At 37.7% G+C, this 19,625-nt stretch overlaps 2 protein-coding genes across 6 annotated transcripts; both read right to left on the reverse strand.

The window, feature by feature from the left end:
- Window positions 1-319: 319 nt before the first annotated feature.
- Window positions 320-8,271, reverse strand: LOC139133882 (cyclic GMP-AMP synthase-like receptor 2). 4 transcript variants are annotated; one of them, XM_070700651.1, is made up of 3 exons: window positions 7,885-8,271; window positions 2,389-5,039; window positions 320-2,032 (listed from the first exon to the last, which is right to left on the reverse strand). In XM_070700651.1, exons 2-3 carry the CDS (start codon window positions 4,004-4,006, stop codon window positions 1,806-1,808), a joined length of 1,845 nt encoding a protein of 614 aa, XP_070556752.1. In that variant the 5' UTR covers window positions 4,007-5,039; window positions 7,885-8,271; the 3' UTR covers window positions 320-1,805. The 4 variants fall into 4 exon arrangements, with proteins under 4 accessions (XP_070556752.1, XP_070556751.1, XP_070556754.1 ...); XM_070700650.1 differs by having other exon boundaries at window positions 2,389-7,118; XM_070700653.1 differs by having other exon boundaries at window positions 2,389-3,921; window positions 4,855-8,271.
- Window positions 8,272-10,449: 2,178 nt separating this feature from the next.
- Window positions 10,450-16,470, reverse strand: LOC139133883 (cyclic GMP-AMP synthase-like receptor 2). 2 transcript variants are annotated; one of them, XM_070700655.1, is made up of 3 exons: window positions 16,172-16,470; window positions 12,420-13,785; window positions 10,450-11,836 (listed from the first exon to the last, which is right to left on the reverse strand). In XM_070700655.1, the coding sequence occupies exons 2-3, from the start codon at window positions 13,759-13,761 to the stop codon at window positions 11,493-11,495; spliced, it is 1,686 nt and encodes a 561-aa protein (XP_070556756.1). In that variant the 5' UTR covers window positions 13,762-13,785; window positions 16,172-16,470; the 3' UTR covers window positions 10,450-11,492. The 2 variants fall into 2 exon arrangements, with proteins under 2 accessions (XP_070556756.1, XP_070556755.1); XM_070700654.1 differs by having other exon boundaries at window positions 12,420-13,975.
- Between the last annotated feature and the right edge of the window lie 3,155 nt (window positions 16,471-19,625).

The raw sequence follows: 19,625 nt of genomic DNA on the forward strand, positions 1-19,625 counted from the left end.
TATATTTGCGTATTTTGCTTTGAAGGCGTTGTCGGCTATTCAGATTGTGCAAAAATTAGAAATTAAAGCTGTTGTAGCACTATCCTTCAATTCAGTCGTTCTGTTTAACACACCGCAAAGTACACATCCCTTGACCACATTTACGCTGATGTAGATTTTAGGAAACGTATGGAAGTCAGAATTTTTGTTGAGCTTAAATGCTTTTTCATCACTGTTGTAAAATTACTGCGGTTTACCATAATGAAAGATACAGTTCTGTACAGGTCTAAAATTTTCGACGTTTATGTAATAAATTCGGATATAACTTCAGAAATACTACTTTTATAACATATTGAATAATTGACTAATATTTAATAACATTTTACTCAAACGAAAAGCTGTATAAAGGAATCAATTTTACATGTCAAATGAACAGTTTCCAGCATTATACATATGTCTCCCAATATGTAATTGTACTGTATTCTGAAAGGCAAACCAACAGATTAACAATTTGGTATCTTCTGTTTTCGTTTTGTCCGTACTCATGAAAAGTGCCAGCTTCCATTTATTCTTGTAATGGTGTCGCATTACAATATAATTAACTCGTTTCTTGAATTTTTGATTTTTTTGTATCGCTACTGAGTGAAATCTAGCTTCTGAGAAAAAAGACTGCATTCTTCATAAGTTTTCTGCTAACATTGATTCCAAGTGATATATACTGAAGATCAAAGCCAATGTATTGTAAACAAGTTCATCGTCTATCACTTCGACGAGTGATAGAGACACTTTGGACGGCATACTTTTTCATAACAACTATTTTACAGGTCGTCTGTATAAAGCAATAGGCATTTTCAATGTATAGGATAAAGCCCGAGTACGAGGGCTCTTCTGGTATATAAAGTCCAACCCAACGATAAAATGTCGAGGCCGCAGGCCGAGACATTTTATCGTAGGGTTGAACTTTATATACCAGAAGAGCCCGAGTACGAGGGTTTTATCCGACTTAAAAACTATCGCCCCTGACTGATATATTTTCGTTTTCAATGTGTTTACGTCAACCGTCCCCTTTGTCAATGTAACATGTTTAGGATATGAATTAAAACTTTTATTTGTGAAATAGCCTTCCAATGTAATGGAACATCCTATAAATGCCTTAGGGCACATTATATAAATGCCCTAGGGCACAGCAGATTTTGTGTTGCAGCTGGTTTCCGCTGTGTTACCAAATTTGAATATTAAAACGTACCAGATGTCTACAGAATATGACATGTTCACTTTTGATTGGACAGTACTTTACTACGGCGCTGTCATTCGTTTCTGGAATTTGGTGACCAAGGCTTTACGAGTAGATAAAACACCCTGAATTGAGCACTCTGATTGGTCAATCAACAGTAGATAGTTTTTAAGTGAATATAAATAGCTCTACTTTGAAAAGTGTCCGCCGTATATTGTTCTGAAAAATACAGTTTGTTGCCCTACTTTCAAAACCATGACTGAATGTCCAGCATTGAAAGCGTCACTATGTGTACATGTATGTCTACTGTCCGATATTACTGTTAATATATGAATGTTAGTCCTGGCATCGGTATTCCTTAGCTATGCAACTCCATCTTGCATAGAATGCATTGTATTTCAACGGTGTCATACTTAAAGGGGAAACAATGAAATGTAGTCATTTCTTGGAACAAATATAATGAAAACACTATCAAAGTTTCTATCAATGATACCTTTACCATTTGATTCTTCTAGAAGACCGTCATTAACGATATTCTACTTGACGTATTGAATCGATGTTCACAAAGTCGGAAAATGCCTATTTTCTAAGTTTATCGACGAAGCAAGTCCAATGCACTCTTTGGCGCCATTTGATCAACATTTCCTTTGACCAAATTCAGAGTGAACTTGTGAAAGTTTTGAAAACAGTGTGTAACTGCCATATCGATGGAATATCTGTCCAAATATTTGTATTGAGGAGGAAAAGCTATTCTCTGCAGCCTCCAACGGTACTGTGCTAGGAAGTTGCTAAAATCTCTATCCAGTATCCTTTTCATCTCTGAAAAGAAAAGTTGACACAGGTAAAAGATGGTTAGTTTTCCCAATACCGACGCATTGCTTAACGTCACATGCATAAGAGATATCGACGCTAAAAACATATTTTAACAACTGTATCACATAAAATATTAATCAAGGATTTTTAAAAATTCTTTTGTTGAGGAAAATTACAGTTGGGTATCAAGCATCAGTATCCGATGACTAAAAGGAAGTTTTGTAAAAGGTAAGGGAACGAAAACGTCAAGAAACAGATTCCCTCCATTGCATGCACTTGTCCAAAAGTAGTTCTTATCTTTAGTGGCTTACAACTACAATTCGACAGAAGATGAATGCGACCATTTGAAATACTTAAGTTACCATTTTTCATTGTCTGGCTAGAGACAGGATCGTCGGGTTTCCAGTCATAAGGCCACTTGTTTGCTATACTTTCAATCGAGCCTCGCAACAGCTTCTTACCAGCTTCGGTTTGCTGTTTTCGGTCAAAGCAGTTTGAATGCACAGAATTTTGCAGCTTATGTTGTATTTCCAACACACGCGTCATGAATTCAATATCGAGTTCCCAGTGAGACTTGTGGAGAGGGCGAAACTGGAATTTTCTCTTTTCTTCTTTCAGCGCAGAAAGTCTTTCACTAAGTGCCATGAGAACACTGTCATTTATTTTGTGAAATAGGTTTCTCTTCGGGATGAAATATGCCGGGCACATTTTTTCGTTTAAGCATGAATGCAGGTCATTTAGCAAATCTTTAATGCGGTCATCCATGTATTTCTCCGTCCATCTCTCACGTGGGGTTTTCTCCAACGCCCAAAAGAAAATATTTTTCAAATGATACGATTTAATGCCGTGAAAAAGGGGATGCGTCAGGTAGTGTTGCACAACATCCTTGAAAAAAATGAAGGTATTCTTTTGAGTTTCCGATAGATGGTTTGAAAGTATACCTTCTGCCTCGCCGAAAGAAAGTCGCCATTCTGGTGAAGGTACACTGTTTATAGATGGTATCGGCACCAATCCACAACCTTTGCCAACAACCTTCTTGACAACACGTTCACATGGCCATTCACTCACTCGTGTTCTGTTTATCCATTCCCGGCACACGTGTGGCCACCCGTGGACTGGTATGGTAATGGCAAAATCACACTGTGAGGTTTTATCTGCTTGAAAATTAGTAAACACACTGATGGCTGGAAACTTTGTTGTAATGTATATTTCAGCTTGCTTTGACTTAGCGACTTGGTCTCTGGCAATTCTGTTATGAACCAAGGCAGAATATTCACATTTCAACCGAAAATCATCGATGACATCCTTTGCTGCCACAGTTCTGTTGTCGAAATCTTTCATCACCATGTCATGCGGGTTAATGGTTGGAATCATGATTTCCGGAACTTTGAGGTCCACAAAGCCTGGTGTATCAGAGGAGTGCATTTCCAAACAGACATTCCCTGAAGAAGAGTTCTCTCGGAGTCGTCCATTTCGAAGTAACACGCTATTTCCTTGGTCGTCAGCAGCATTGGCGTCAACAGCAATTACAGATCTGAGCTTGACGTTAGCATCAATCTCTTGGTAGGAATTCTCAGGGCGTCCGTAGAATAATCGATCCTTTCGAGAGGCAAGTCCTTCAAAGCTGCTACCAATGCCTTCAATGCCAACATTTGTGGCATCGAATAGGGGATATTTCGATCTGAGATGTTCTACGGAAGGAGTTTTGGAAATGTGTGATAATGAATAACGTATGAAGAGCTTTATCCTGCGTAGACAGAGTTGATTGTCAGTTGAAATATCTCGACGGAGTTGATAATACAACTTGAAGCGTGACTGAGCCTGAGGTAGCGTTCTCCTTGCAGTGCTAAAGCAATAACTAACTTGCTTGAGAAACATTCTTGTAGAAGTTTTCTCTGAGAAAGATGTAAAAACTATGTGAATACATGTAGATATTCTGCAACAAGCAAAACAAAAACAGCATAAACACACAAACAACATGTTTTCCTTTGTTATTTACCTATTGACAAAACAGGGAGCCTCAGAATTCGTAGCAAAGCGCGTCACATAATTTTTTTCAATACATGGGAAAGAAAATATTTATTTTATCGAGTAAGAGGAAAGTACATTTAAGTCGGATTTCATGATTTCGCTCTTCCTCGCTATTTACTTATTTATGAACCAGGGAGCTCTATTTTCCACTGGTCTATTACGGGATGGTCTAAATGCACCAAATCATTTAAGCCAAATTTAGCTACCGCTAAAACATTGTAACAGAGTAGTTCTTATAGCCCCTTTCATTCTTTAGGCAAACACCTGGACGTGTGCAACGTGTTTAGACCCAAAACGGAACTCGGAGTTTAATAGAAATGGGTTCTGAACACATAGTATGTGAAGAGGGCATTGTTTGTGACGAATAAATAATCAGGTTACAAGTATACCGTTGATTTCGTGTTTAGCTTATGAATAAAATCTTCCCTTTACATAAGGTCGACTTAAAAAAAATCCCGTTGCTCTCTGACATTGGTATGAAACATTGCAATCAGCATTTTGACAACAAAATAAATTAAAACACATGTCAGAGAAACAAGTACATTCTCGAGCAAGACTGGTTTGCACACGTTCGTCGGGCAATTTCTTTTCGCTAATGAGAATAATAAATCTTGGGAAAACGGTAGTACGTCTTTGGGTTGCCATACACCTGCTCGACCACCGTGTCCCTTTATAATTAGATCAAGTCAGAATAACTGCATTATTCATGTGCATCGTGGCAATTTTTCTATGAAGGTTGACGCAAAATGACCCAATGCGTCAGGATACAGACCCCTTACCGTCACCTGTATACCTACCTTTCGACCGTCAAATGGTGGAACTCACTAACTTCTATTTATTGCGTCCACTTTTTGTCCTTTTTCGTTTATGAGTAAATACAATACAATACGAAAGATTTGTTTGCACCTGTAGTCTCATACAATATGCAGTCAAACGAGTAAATCCATCATGATATAACGGAGGTGTATGGAATGAGACGCTGCTGTAAGAGAGGTTGGGCTGTGAAACAGTGTTAAAAAGCGGCTACAATTATAATTCCTCTACAATTTATAGTTTCACCACAGGGACCTATGGATTTAGAAACATTAAACAAACGAATAAACTGACAAATTACGTCAAGAAATAAGAAAAGAACATAATTAAAAACACCAGACAAACCAGTGATAAACAACCACATACATTAGCAAACTAATATATAAATATACAAACAAACATAAAAACAAGTGTATAATCATTATCACCGTCATTTCCGTGAGATTGCTTTATGCTTTTAAAATCGCAGAATAAATGACCAACTTTCTGTTTATTTGTGCAAATGTATATGAAAGCTGGAAAACCTGACGACTCATTTTATCTAAATTAGTATCATACAGTATATAAAATAGTGCTCTCATACTATCCTGCGGTAGCAAATCGATTGTCCTCCTAAGTCGTTCTAGCAGTGTGCATAGCCGAGAAAGCTTAAAGCTTATTTTATGGCTAGATCATCATTGACATTGAGAACAGTCAATCATATACACAATAACCTTGGTCTCAGACTTTTTAAGTTGCATTGAAAGGGCCGGTATACACATATGTACTGCGGTTTTGATCCCCACCCTTATCGCCTCATGTAGATTGTTTACTGAGTGTTTAAAAAAGATGCATTTTACCACTATTTTTTACTCTGAGACTGCGGCAACTTTTAATCAAATACACATATTTGACCAATCATATATTGTTTTTACCCTAAGGGTAAGGCTTTCGACTCGGTATGGAGAGTTTGTCTTTTTAATAAACTTCTCGAAAATAACATTCATGGCAAATTATACAGACTTATAAAACACATGTTCGCCAACACAAAAATACACATCAAAACAAATAATTTTATCTCGCCCAGCCTGAAAGTTGAAAAAGGAGTAAACAGGGCTGTGTTCTAAGTCCTAGTCTGTTCAATTCATATGTCAATGACTTGAAAACAAATCTAGGCAAAGTAAATACTCATCCACCAGTGTTGAATAATACCCCAGTTAACTCATTATTTTACGCCGATGACCTAGTCTTAATCTCTACTTCAAAAGAAGATTTGCAGAGGGAGTTAAATACACTACACACATTTTGCTGCAATTGGAAACTTGATGTTAATTTACAGAAAACCCAAGCAATTAATTTTAGTAAATCTCCTTGGATAGATAAACATTTATTTAACTATGGTAGTACATGCATCAAATCTGTTAAGAGCTATACATACTTAGGACTGACAATTTTAAATCAAATGGTAGTTTTAGTGCATGACACAATTACAAATTTGGCTGATAAAGCAGCAAAATCTTTGTATAGTTTAAATAGGGTTTTATTGCACAACAAAAAGACAAAATTTTCCCTACATCTATTCAATGTTTTCATTAAACCTGTTTTACTGTATGGCTCAGAGATTTGGGGGCAAGATATTATGGATTACAAGAAGAGGGATAAATCAGCAATTGAAAAAACTCACCTCAAATTTTGTAAGAACATTTTACAGTGTAATAGACAAGCTTGTAATGCTGCTGTGAGGGGTGAACTAGGACAATTCCCATGAGATCAAACATAATATTGTTAAAGACTGGCTTCATATCGTACAACTGCCACATTGTAATCTTGCTAAAGAAGCTTTTCTGGAGCAAATGGTAAACAACACTAACAATAGATCCTGGTTTATCTGTTTAAGTGCTTAAATTAAAGACAATGGAATGGACTTTCTCCTTGGTAAAGCTCCATCACTTAAACACCGCAAAGTTATAACTTGATTAATGGAAACAAATTAAACAAACAATTATGAAGTCTTTTGGAAAAATTTGATCACTGATGAAAATAGTAAACTAAGAATGTATGCCAAAATAAAACGTAATTATAGATTAGAACCCTACTTAACACAGTTACAAGATGAGAAAAGAAAATTACTCACCAAACTTAGCATTAGTAATCATGATCTAGCAATTGAAAAAGGGAGACACACTGTTCCAAAAACCCCAATTACTGAAAGATACTGCAATCTGTGTAACACCAACAGTATTGAAGATGAAACACACTTTTTATCAGTCTGTCAGAAATACAAAGTCAAAGGAAAGAACTTTTTCAGTAAAATCAATTTCCCAAACGACAATACTGAAAATCAGCTTATTTCTCTACTCACAAAACAAGAGTTATCTTTTAATAAACAACTTGCAGATTTTATTTTTACTTTACATAAACAAAGAAATGCCTAGTTATATTTATTATTAGCTACTATTATAATACTGTAATACTTTAATATTGAAGAAAATTTGAACTTATTTTTGTATCACACTTTTATTGCCACAAATGTGATGTAAATCCTATATTTACAAGCAAGCAATAAAAATATTATTATATTATAATCTGCGGAGTAGGCTGAACTGCATGCAACTATTACACCATTTCAAGTTCTCTAGTAACTAGTACCACAATATTAATGGTGACCCCTGATTTTTTATTCTTTCTTAGAACGTTTCGTTGACTGAAGACATTTTTAGAAAATTTTAAGACTCTAAATTTCAAGGACAATACTAACCCTAAAACCTAAGAGAATGTGCAAAACACTTTCAAACGCATGCAGCTTTATATTTCACAATACTGATTGGTAAGCCGTCCAAAATAAAGTTGAATGCATACTACTGTATATACTTTAACTCATGCATGCATAAAAGTACATTAGCTACACATCAGTGGTGCTGGCATACGACCACCTATAGGCTAGTCAATTCCACCAATGTAATTGTATTGTAAATCATCTCTCGTGAAGAATTGAGCGGGTGTGTGTCAAGTTTTACATTTCATATGAGGCTTACCTTCCACGATCGCTCTCAGTCAAAAATGAAGGCTCCCTTATTCGAACCCACTTTCAGTCTTATTGTTTTTCCTCCATTCATGGCTAAGCTATTTGGCAGAGCTCCAAGGTTCTCTTGACGACAGGTCAAAGACATTAGAGACAACACAAACATATAGCGACAAACGTTGTTTCAAAACCGCAAGGTGTCAGATTGGACAGTCACCCAGGCCTTGTTAAAGCAGTGGACTCATCTTCGCCCGCCATGGTTGTTTATTCGCTCAGCGTCCCTTCTTCAAACAGCGCTAGCGGCAGATTACACTGCGTTGAACTAAACAGGCAACCAAGCAGGGCGGACCCGATGATGCCAGTAAGCTTTACCTGCTGTGTAGTCAGTGTAGTACCTGGGAGTTCTTGTATGTGAATTGGTACTTAGATAGGGGGTCAATATTTTTCACACTTTCGCTGCGTGAAGACACTGCGCATGAACGTTTTATCAGGGTTAGTTATTATTAGTAAAATGGGGAGATAGGGGAACAGGGTAACCGAAAAATTGTAAATTAAATAAATAAAGGTAGTGAGGGATGGAAAACATTAGATAGCAATGTAATTTTAACGATCAAATTTGACTAAAGGACATTACCGTGGCCGTTCATCTCTTTCACACTCTCATCTAATCTCTTTCATTCATCTTCGTCCACCATATGATAGCTGGATTTCGCATTTCAAGGACGAGGGTAGCGTCTGCTCCTCTTTCTGACTCATATTTAGTTTGGATTCGAAGATTCAAATTATTAATAGCTAACTTGTTGCAATTAGTAACGCATAGACGTGATGTGTGGTCGTTATTTCATGACCCCATCCCTTAATGCAGTTATATAAAGTTACCGCCATTTTCGAACTTGGTGTCTCCGCTCGAGAAATAAATTTGGCTACAATTGGGTCACTTTATCGTTTTACAAACCCTTAAAACTTGGTTATACCAATGTGATATCATGTGATGTCGCAGTATGCCGATAACGGTCTCGTATACCAGAATATCACATGATAATCATCTCAGCAGAGGTCACAGTGGTTACGCTATAATTCAGGACCATCAGTAAGGTCAAGGGTGTTAAACTTTGTTAATAGGTAAGCACTGGGATCGTTGATAGATTTAAAGACAACCAAGGGTAGCTGAACAGCTGACTCCGAAAAATGCTTTCACCAGCAGCTTCTTGACACTTTATTTTCCTCGTCTCAGCTGACAAAGAAAAATCTTTTCGTTCAAACTTTGGGAAAGCCCGGGGGGGGGGGTAAGATTTGTTTGCTTGCGAATTGATCGTATGGATTTACCAATGAAGGAGGTCAAAAATCGTTAATGCGGAGAGGACAAGTAGCAAAATTTCCCACGAACTTGTTCCTTCTTTAATAAAAAAGATAACCGTCAAGAGAAAAGGCGTTCATATCCCGTGGATATAAGACTCTTTTTGGCAGATTGTGTTTAGAAGATTACCTGCACATGGATTCATTGGATATATATTACATTTGCTTGTGAAATTTATCTTTTGTGCCATGACAACATCTACCGGAGACATATCCTACAATATCGCAAACAGCATGTACAGCGTGTAATCAAACTTAGATTTCAGTAGTATACTTAGGCTACTAATTTACATGTACCAATGCATTACGTTATTTAGGAAATGAAAGAAAAGTCTTGTAATTAAGTTTAGGAGATAAATAAAAAACAGTCATTAAAGATGTGCCTAAGAATCTATTTCAGGTAAAACCACAGAAATAGTGTGTAACGTCTTTAAAATGAGATATATAAAAATAACGATATTATCAATATTATTCTTCTTCGATTTTCCGCCCATTTTAACTTTCATATTTCATTTATTTACGGCTGTCGTGACATGCAACTTCCTGGACTGGTGTTTTTTTTTCCTGTTTTTCTGCTATTCGCAGAATTTCATTGATGGATAAACACCGACAAAATTATATCCTGTACTCGATGATTTCAACGCTAAAGAAACTGTCCATGAAAACCCAAGAGTTCATTGACAAGACTCATTATCTGGAAAGCATTACTGTAATCTCTGAAAAGCTATAAATAATATCATAATTATTGAATGGTCATGTTGAATAATCTGCTTGTGGCTGGATCACAGGCCGAATCCAAACTACGCATTAAATTGTTGTAATAAACACTACAATATATTTTTGAGATATTTGCGACAAAAGTCTCCCTTCTCAGTTAAACGGTACTCTGGCTAACGCACCGTCTCTCATGATAGAATTGGCACGGTATCGACACTCGACTGCCTTGTCATGGCCCTTATAGGGTGACCTGAAAGTGCTTGATACTGTGCAAGGGTGCCTGAAAGATTCAGCTTTGATTGAACCTACATGTTTGGTGCTTGATAAGTCACTCGGGTGCCAAATCGATCATATATTCACCAAAAAGTTTCAAAAGAACCACAATGCACAAACAGACAAATATAGAATAGCATTGTCTATCATACTTTTGTCAGTGCTAATTTCATTTTGTGTTGTGTTAGCTCAGCACTATTTTTTTCTTCCATTTATTTGTCAAAGTCCATGAAAGCAGTTCTCACACGGTTTTTTAAATTTTATTCCCGATTTATTCACATTAAAACTGTTAAACTTTTGAAGTGACAGCGACTGAGAAATAGTGAAAGTGGTAGTTCGATTCTGACATTTTTATAATACACCATTGCAGATGCCATGATCTATAATACATTTTGTATGTTGCATATTTATAAGATTGCCTTGAGGTAAAGAACACGGTACAAAACTAGCGATTGTGAAAGTATCAAAGAAAATTATAGTAAACTGATAATAATGTGATTTTTTTACAACTTTTAAGTAAGGTTGAAGAACCAGTTAGTGTAGCGAAAACGTAGAGACACCATTATTTAATAGAATCTCCCATATTGCAACAGGGGAACTCGCATCTTGCCCATACTGTTACTAAACATAGAATAAACGATAGCAACAAGAATGCAGTATTTTTTAAATAACAACGACGGTGTGATTGTTGTACAATCGCAGAATGCAATGCCCAATATACTTCAAATGTGACTAGTAATCGAAAAAATTATCGTCCAAAAAAATTATGCGTTTCACCCAAAACACTTATGAAACTTGCTTCTGTCTTATTTGTGTGAACAAAATCGTTTTAGAATTGCCTATTGTGCGCACCATCGTCAAATATATTCAAGATCTACATAACTAACGACCATTGACTACCAAAATATTTATATTGCGCACTTTCGAATTCGAGTTCGTTCACGTCACTGCCAATTATTGCAAGTATTTTCGAATATTGCAACCACCAAATACTGAGTAATAATACTGAGTAATATATGTTTCATGTTATATAAAATGTATGACTCTGCACACATATAGATACAGACATACATATACATATACAAATTATACTGATATATGGTATATACAAACATATACATGTACACAGAATAGATATGTAAATTTCTAAATAGTTTGTTTACATATACAAATTATACTTATATATGATATATACACACATTACATGTACACAGAATATATATATATGTAAATTTCTAAATAGTTTGTTTGGTTTTCTGTGCGTCAAGGACGATGTCAAAGTTGTTTAATGACTGCACTTACAAACGCGAGGGCTAGTAAGTGTTCGTCAAGGAGTTTTTCAACCTCACGAACTGCGATCGAATGCATAGGGTCATCTCCAACGGTGAGAAATTGTGATAAATTGGCGGACGCCAAGCTTGAAGTTCCCATCTCATTGAACTCTGTACGGCTGGACTCCACCAAGATTTTGTGGAACGTTTCGAGGCTGTCTATGGCGGCAAGATCGATTGAGCTTTGGTTGAAATAGTCTCCCTTCGTAAGTGGCGTTATCCCGACGAGATCCCAACGGTAATCTCTCATGGAAGTTACAAAGTCTCCGCAAAGAATGGTGTCGATTGCTAGAAGAAAGGAACATGAATAATTTGATGTAACAATGATCATTTGTCCGTTCAGTGTTATTTTTTTGGTTCATGATTCTGCTGAAAAAATTTACAGCATTCTACCGACGATATGTTTCCAATTAAAGATACTTAATTGCGCGACAAAACAATGTTTAATGATCAAAGTACACTTTACCCTAGACTTGGTTCAAGTCGGTGGAATTTAAAAAAATGAAATAATTTGCAAGTGTCTATCGTGTCTCTCCTATTTCATGGTAACCCAATTAAAATATGGAAGCTCATGACAGATTTTCCTGACGATCGAACGCGTTACCTTTGAATCAGAGCAGTACTGATTCAAGGTGAAACTCCCGCTTACTTCTTCACCCCACTCACACGTTTCATTTTGAAAACAGAACACAAATCGTCGTTTTACCCCACTCAAACATTCACAAATCACAAGTCTAACGTAATCCAAAGACGAAGAACCAATACAGTAACTACCATACGGTCCGATTGAAATGAACAACCCTATCCATGCTTATTTAAAGTATATAACTTTAAACCCAAACATGGCAAAAGGTGATGTGTCACATTATACCTAGCCTTAGATTATGGTTAAAATATTCAGACTCCAGGTGATCATCGACTTGGTGCCACTTAGCAATCATCGCTTCCATGTTATCCCTCAGCAGGCCGATGGCCATCTGCATCTGCTTTTCTGGCACAAGTCGTTCCCAGTGTATTGAATCCTGCAGCCTTCGCTTTAGTTCGAATACGCTCTTCATCATCTCGCTGTTCGGAGTCCTTCGAGATTTACGCTGAGGGAGGAACGCAATACTGATGTCCCTGTTGAGTATGGACGGAATGTGCAGTATGGCCGCCTGTAATCGTTGGTGTACTGCGAACAGTAAATCACCACTAATCTCGGCGAAGAGATTTCTCTGTGGGATAAAGTACCCTGGGCATTTGTGGCGCAGAAGACACCAATTCAGCCGGTGCAGTAAGTCGATGACTCTCTCACAGATTTTATCCTCACTCCATTCACCGCGGGGCACTTCTTCCAATGCCCAGAAGAAAATATTCTTTAAATGGTAGGATTTCAGTCCAGTCAGGAGTGGTTGTGTAAGAAACTGTTTCGAGACCTGTTTGAAAAGAATGTAACACAATTTTTGCTCCCGCGTTAGATCATCCGCCAGGACTCTCTCCGCTTCACCGAAAGATATTCGCCACTCTAGTGATGTCACGCTCCCCTTTGGTGACCTTGGCAACAACCTGCATCCTATTCCCACAATATCATCGATCAGATGCCTCGGCGGCCATCCACTCGGACGTTTCCGTGTGATCCAGTCCCGACACACCGAGGGCCACTGACGGCAAGGGATCGCCACCGCCAGATCGAATTGCATTATGAACTCGTGGATCTTTGCAACGAGGCATATAGCTGGGAAATTTGCTCTGACGTGCAGTTGTACCAGCTGTAGGAAATTCTCCCTCTGTGCAATCCTGCTGTGCACATGCGCACTATACTCACAAAATAACTTAAACTCCTTCAGTATGTCAATCGGTGACAAGTAAGTCTGAGCTTCTTTTTCCCCAATAGACATCATATGGTAACTCATTGGTGGATTTACCGTTGGGACTTTTACATACACGTATCCTGGTTGATCACTTTGTATAATTTCAACGCGTATTGGACCTTCCGGAAACGTTCTAGAGCCTTTTTTCTTCTTGTGGTGCGTTTTACCATGCTCTACGTCTGGGGAGGTCTCAATGGCAGTAATCGAACCCAAACACACATTGATATCAACCTCGTCGAAGAGTTTCTTTTCCCCTGTTGATAGTGACTGCAACTCAGGGAACGAAAGCCCTTCAAAGCTACTGCCAACGGCTTCGATCTTAATATTCCTGACGTCATACAAGGGAAATCGCGTTGCTAGCATCTTTATTGGGGGTATGGCGTCTTTCTGTGAGAAAGGTAAAGACAAGAAGTGTTTTATCATCTTCATGTGGAGACGATAGTTCGTTTGCAGTTTCTTGGATTTCCGAAGCAGCATAATTAAGCCCACGTGGATCGGAGGAAAACCTGTTCGTCTTCTCGGAGCTTCACAGCAAGAATATTTTACAAGTTTCGAAAACGTCTTTCTCCATGCAGTCCTAGAAGAGATATATAGGATATATCACTTAAGAGAGTTGATGCTGTTTCCTCTCTCCTCTCTCTCTACCGCTCTCTCTACCGCTCTCTTTACCTCTCTACACTGATAAAGGTTACAGTTTCAGTGTATAAGGTTGGAGTTGCATGTTATGACCTAATGGTATAATACTGCTTGAAAAAGAATTGTCCAGTTTTAAGAACACAAAGTAACTCATCTACTCCACGTTCTACCCGCAATGAAACATTCAATGTCGTTATTAGAAAGTAGTTTGACGTGAGAGTAAGTTCTATCAAAATTAATCAACGTCTACATCGAGATAATAATTCTCAGAGGTAAATACGGATTTATTGATTTTTTGTTTGTCTAGGCTATAATATCCAAAACATTACAGTCCGGAGGAAAAGTGCTCGTTTCGAGGATAGTTTGATAGGCAAAAACGGGAATGTATGCATTGATTTATTGTCGCCTTTGATTAAACTGTTCTGCCAATCTCTTCCAAGAGATCAAGGTGAAATTTGATCTTCTCACACAATATTTTGTCTATTTTCTAATGTGTTTGTCAATACTTTGTGGAAAATTATCCACCAGTGACAAAGGAAAGTATACTTATTTATAATTTACTAATCAGAACAACATCCGAACAACAATGGTTATGCCTGGACAGATAACAGTCTCTCGTTAAATATGATCTTAAACATAAATCATTTAACAGTATGCGTGGTAGATATCAAAACGTGACGCACCTGTCGCGAAAATGATATGAGGCAGTATTGCTGTCTTTAACCACGGAAAGGATTTTATATTGACTTTTAAAATACAGCATGAATTGATGAGCAAATTTGACGATTATCATGCTAGAAGGGTACGCTTACCCCTCTCCGGACACGTTGTATATATTAACTACTTTAATCGAAAAGGTCCATCCCCGCATTTCTTATCCCCTTACTGAACCAGAGAACTGTTAATTTTGTTACCTTAGGTTTGTAAGATTACATTATTCTCTTGGCGTTCACGTCAAACGCGAGCCACAAAAGACACTGTGCCTCTGCATGCTTGGTTAATGAAGCGTTTAAAGTAATCAGCCATAAGTGCAAATAACAATAGCTGAATTCTATCGGATCTGTTAAGAAGCCGTTTAAAAATTGAAATAAATACAATTGGAGCGTGAAAATAACACAACAACAGAACCGCTGCTGCTACTGCTCCTGCTGTTATCGCCAAATATTCACATATCTGGACAGTAAATATCTGAAACAATGCATGGTCTCCTCTGTCTAAAAACAACGAAGGTAAAAATAGCTTTTGCGTATCCTCCTTCCATAAACTGGTCCTCCGTAACACTTCACGTGCAGAAAGGGCCGTATTAAAGAAATAGGTCAGTCCCTACTTAATTAATTGGAGGTATATCATTAGCTATAGAGGGTATGTGTCGCCGTATTTTGAGTTATATCTTAAGGACACTGAATTTTTCATGCCTTCGAAACACTACGCGTGGACACCAGCCACTTTGTTTTATCAAATTGATGTGTATTTGCAATTGGTCTTTTAGAATAGGTCAACGTCATAGAGAAGTGATTCTACAGATAATGAAGAAAAATAGTGACTATTATATACTGCAGTGCTTCTAATTGCTTTTAATGGAGTTCAATGTGACAGTGATACTTCCCAGAGAAAGTCAGCTAACCTTTCAACCGAGTAGGTGTCATAGGTCAGGATCGTATATTATCGAGCAAAGTCTGTGATCACGCAAACAATTGTAAACATAGCCACAGTCCTTCCGTGGGTGGTGGGACTGGGACACAGCCTTGGTCACAACCCGACAACTACAAACGATGTGCAAAAATGGTACAAATTGAATCAGTACGTGACAACTTGAGACTTAACATTCACTTGTGCTGTTTTGTTTATGTACTGGGTCGACGTCATTGTCGATCGCACTAAGGAGCATGTTTTCATGACTGAGTATTTACCTACATGGTATGGCAGAAGTGTGCTGCAAACACGAGATCAATGTGTACCGGATATCCGCGTTACGTACAAGCCGAGAGATAAGTATTCACACAGAATTTGCGCACGCAGTTTAGTGAAATTATACAAATTAAAGGCCAAAAGCAAAAAGTGCACAGGCTAGACCGGCTGCAGTCGACATAGAGACAGCTTGACATGTCGGAAATTAAGGGTCTATGGAAATACTTACCGTAGGATTACATACTAACAACAGCCCGCTTTCTCTTTTCACCTCCAGAAATCGGTGAATATGGAGATCCCCATGTCACTTCTGAACCACAGCAATTGTCATAGCTTGTCTCCGAACACATTGACGAATGACGTAATCAACATTAAAACTCGGAATACTACATTCACACACACTCAATAAGTTCGATCGCGACAGTCAGTGCTGCCATTATGGCCGCTGTCACCCGGCTTCACAACAATGAAAGTAGCTTGCTGAAAAACAAATGGCATTGTCTGATGTCTCGTGTCCATTGATATGCAAATGAGCAACGCAGGTTGTAACCTTAAGTAGGGAAACTTTAATGTCCTTGTATACTGGTATTTGTCTGTCAGGTTTCACCAAAAAGACGTAAATCGAGCACAATAAGTCATTGAAATCGAAGTCTCCTTAAGTGTCTCTCTATGGTAGATAAAAATCCCACGGATAAGTGATCTAAATACGGCTTATTGTATGGGGGACTTTGAGTTAACCACAGACAAATAGTGGCCTAAGTGAAGTTCTCGTAACATAGTTCGGGTTCACCTTTAACCTAGCATGATATAAATACTATGGAGTACACTCTACAATTGGTATTATATGGTAAAAGGGAGGCCTGAGGAAAAAGAAAGTTTCTTGACAAAAACGCTCATTACTTGCCGGGAGGGTGATCCAATACACTGCCGAGATAATATGTATACAGATTGTCAGCGCCTTATGGAACCAAATCAAATATAAATATTGTTGTTCCATACTCACCGACACAAAGTACAGTGACTGTAAGGGAGAGGTGATTTCGTTTCGGTCCACTTCACACAGGGAGTGTGAGGTATGAACATTAGGTAAAGTACTATAAATAGGGCAATACCAGTGATTTCATGGAAGTGAAAGCGTTTGCCGAGAAGAAACACGGAAACAGGAATTTACACTAAACTGGATATAGAAGAACGTTAGAGAAGTGAAACATTCATTTACAAATGTTTGTTCTTTTCACCGCGGAAAACTGTCTGAACAGAACATGTTGCATGTCAGGCGGTCGTCTGTGATCTCAAAAAGAAGATTAATCTATGATTGCACCGTAGATAAATTGGACGTGTCCACACGTCGTGTGTGCCGAAAACGACTATGCCCAGTTCAGCAGCCTTCAAGTCAAAATCAGTACATTCTTCTCAAATTGCTGGGATGGCGTCTCAAAATTGAGTACGTTTGTTTTTTTCCCCGACATAAAGATAAAGCCACATCATGTAGCGACATCGATATCTGGTTCTGATTGCGTTGTAGTTGTTGTGGATTTCGTTTTGCCTGTTGTTGTTGGAATCTAACGATAGACTGACCAATGGATTTCAAACGGGAATATCAAATACGGAAGAAAACAGATTGTTTTGTGAGATGTATAAAGTTGAATCATTCAATTTTCTATCTATATGGTGTACTGATGGTTACATGATGATTGGATAAAATATTATCAAGCGAATTCAATAAAGGACGAAAATTGCTACATCACTGCGGATCCTCATTGAATTGGGTCTTTAGTAGAAATATCAAACACTTGGTTAGTCGATAAAATTTCCGATTAAATTAGAAAGGGTACGTATAATCATGAAATATTTACTTATGTAAACATATTTATACAAAATAAAGTATTTAAATCTGTCGTTCATTAACTAGTAAGTCCCATAACATAGTAAAACGGTAAGCTCATACTTGCTTTTGATAATATCGATGCGAAAGGGACAGTCACCAAATCATTTTGCCTTGCATCAGACTGTCTTTCACTTCTTTCACACTTCTCACGCACAGGCATTTTTGTGAAAAATATTAAGCTCACAAAACACTCATTTACTTTTTTTTGCTACTATAAAAGAGTATGCGTCATTTGGTTTTTAGCTTTTTAAGGTAGTATGTACTTCAAATTTGCTCAAACTTTTCTCAAGAAATCTTTTAACCTTTCTCTTTCAAAATCAAAAATTAAAATCGGGGGTCATCGTGTAAGTTTTGGTTCTAGGGAAACACATTACGGGGGACTTACCAATATTTGGAATTCAAAATAGCTGCCATTCCTGTGACGAAGCAATATAAACTTTTCGATTTTCTAAAACTAAGACGGTCAAAGTCTTTCTGCACCAAGAATTTTAAAAACGAGTCCCCATAAATGGTAGACCAAAAATAGCGATTGAGAGTCCGAATTTCTGTCCCCAAGGCGCTTTCCACTTCAAATGGACCAAACCAATTATGTCAATATTGTTACTTATCGTCTTATTGCTAACGAAACAGTCCTTTTAGAAGAAAATTTATTGGCTTTATGCTCTTAACGACTGTGCGTTATATTTTTCTGATTATTGACATTGTCATTAGGTAAACAAAAAACACGGCGTCTATCAAACAGTGGCTGTTAGCATAAGACAGAGATTCTTGTAATAACCAAATCACCTTTCAATACATCCTCACCAACAGCTAAACAGCACCACATTGTGCACGCAATGTCAAATTCAAATCCTAGCTAGCGTCGTCTCTTCACAGCGAGAGTTATTCCTGCAGGTGGCGCTAAGAATCCACCAGCACCAAGTTTGGGTGGTATCTGAAAAATAGAAGTGTAGCTCTTCATGACTTTGTATTTTAATATCATAACGTTGGTGACAGTGTATATAACAGGAAATGTGACATATTAGGCAAATTAGTTTCCTTTATACTTGCAAAGTGTTCTTTAAATTACCATTGATTTAAAGTCTTTTGCTGAAAAAATAATCAAAATTAACTTCAAAAAAATAAACAACATATATTCAGAAACCGTAAGCTATTTATCATCTTGTGAGAGCGTATGATGTCCCAACAGTTTGTTAACAGCTGACTTGTTAAAACATAGACAATAGCTATGGTTAAAAGTAGTGGAGGATGTCAGAGCAAGTTACAGAACAAAAGACCTATGTTTAAACATCTCTATCTTCGGACACGCACTACGATTTAAAAAGTCTGATTGTGCGACGTTGAAGATTTGAAGTTTAGCAGGCCAACTCAATTTGGTAGGTTTTAAGGTAATAGTCTCCGCAGCGGCTGCTAATTAAAGTAACTTTTCTTTATACAAAAAGTTCATGTGCGTCAGACGACCATCGCTTTGGAGCTATAGGTCTCACCTCAGTCTCCGCACATGGTTCGAAGGTGTATTTGGTGAATATGCGGACAAAGCCAATCTTCTAAACGTAATAGTTCGGTCTTGGAGTCTCCTTTGCGATACGGCTATCTGAGATGTATTCCTTGCTTACTGGTTTCAAACAAGTATCTCACTACTGTTCTTTTAATGTTGATAACTTTTCACCTTGAAGAACCATGTCAATCGAAGGTCAGCTTAGGTCCACCAGAGCTCTCTTGTAGATCGAAGTAAACTAGTTTAAACCCTTCGTTTTCACAGGAATAGATGATTTAATGGCACTTTCAAGTTGAC

Source organism: Ptychodera flava, chromosome 5 (genome assembly GCF_041260155.1).
Source record: "Ptychodera flava strain L36383 chromosome 5, AS_Pfla_20210202, whole genome shotgun sequence".
Lineage (NCBI taxonomy): Eukaryota > Metazoa > Hemichordata > Enteropneusta > Ptychoderidae > Ptychodera > Ptychodera flava.

What these genes read in the sequence shown, in the direction of transcription:
- LOC139133882 (XM_070700651.1), bottom strand. Translation starts at nt 4,006, where the DNA reads ATGTTGTTTGTGTGTTTATGCTGTTTTTGTTTTGCTTGTTGCAGAATA. An exon ending in TAGCCAGACAATGAAAAATG is followed by an intron (nt 2,033 to 2,388) that starts GTAACTTAAGTA and finishes TTTTCTTTTCAG; the next exon opens with AGATGAAAAGGATACTGGAT.
- LOC139133883 (XM_070700654.1), bottom strand. Translation starts at nt 13,875, where the DNA reads ATGCTGCTTCGGAAATCCAAGAAACTGCAAACGAACTATCGTCTCCAC. An exon ending in TAACCATAATCTAAGGCTAG is followed by an intron (nt 11,837 to 12,419) that starts GTATAATGTGAC and finishes CCTTTCTTCTAG; the next exon opens with CAATCGACACCATTCTTTGC.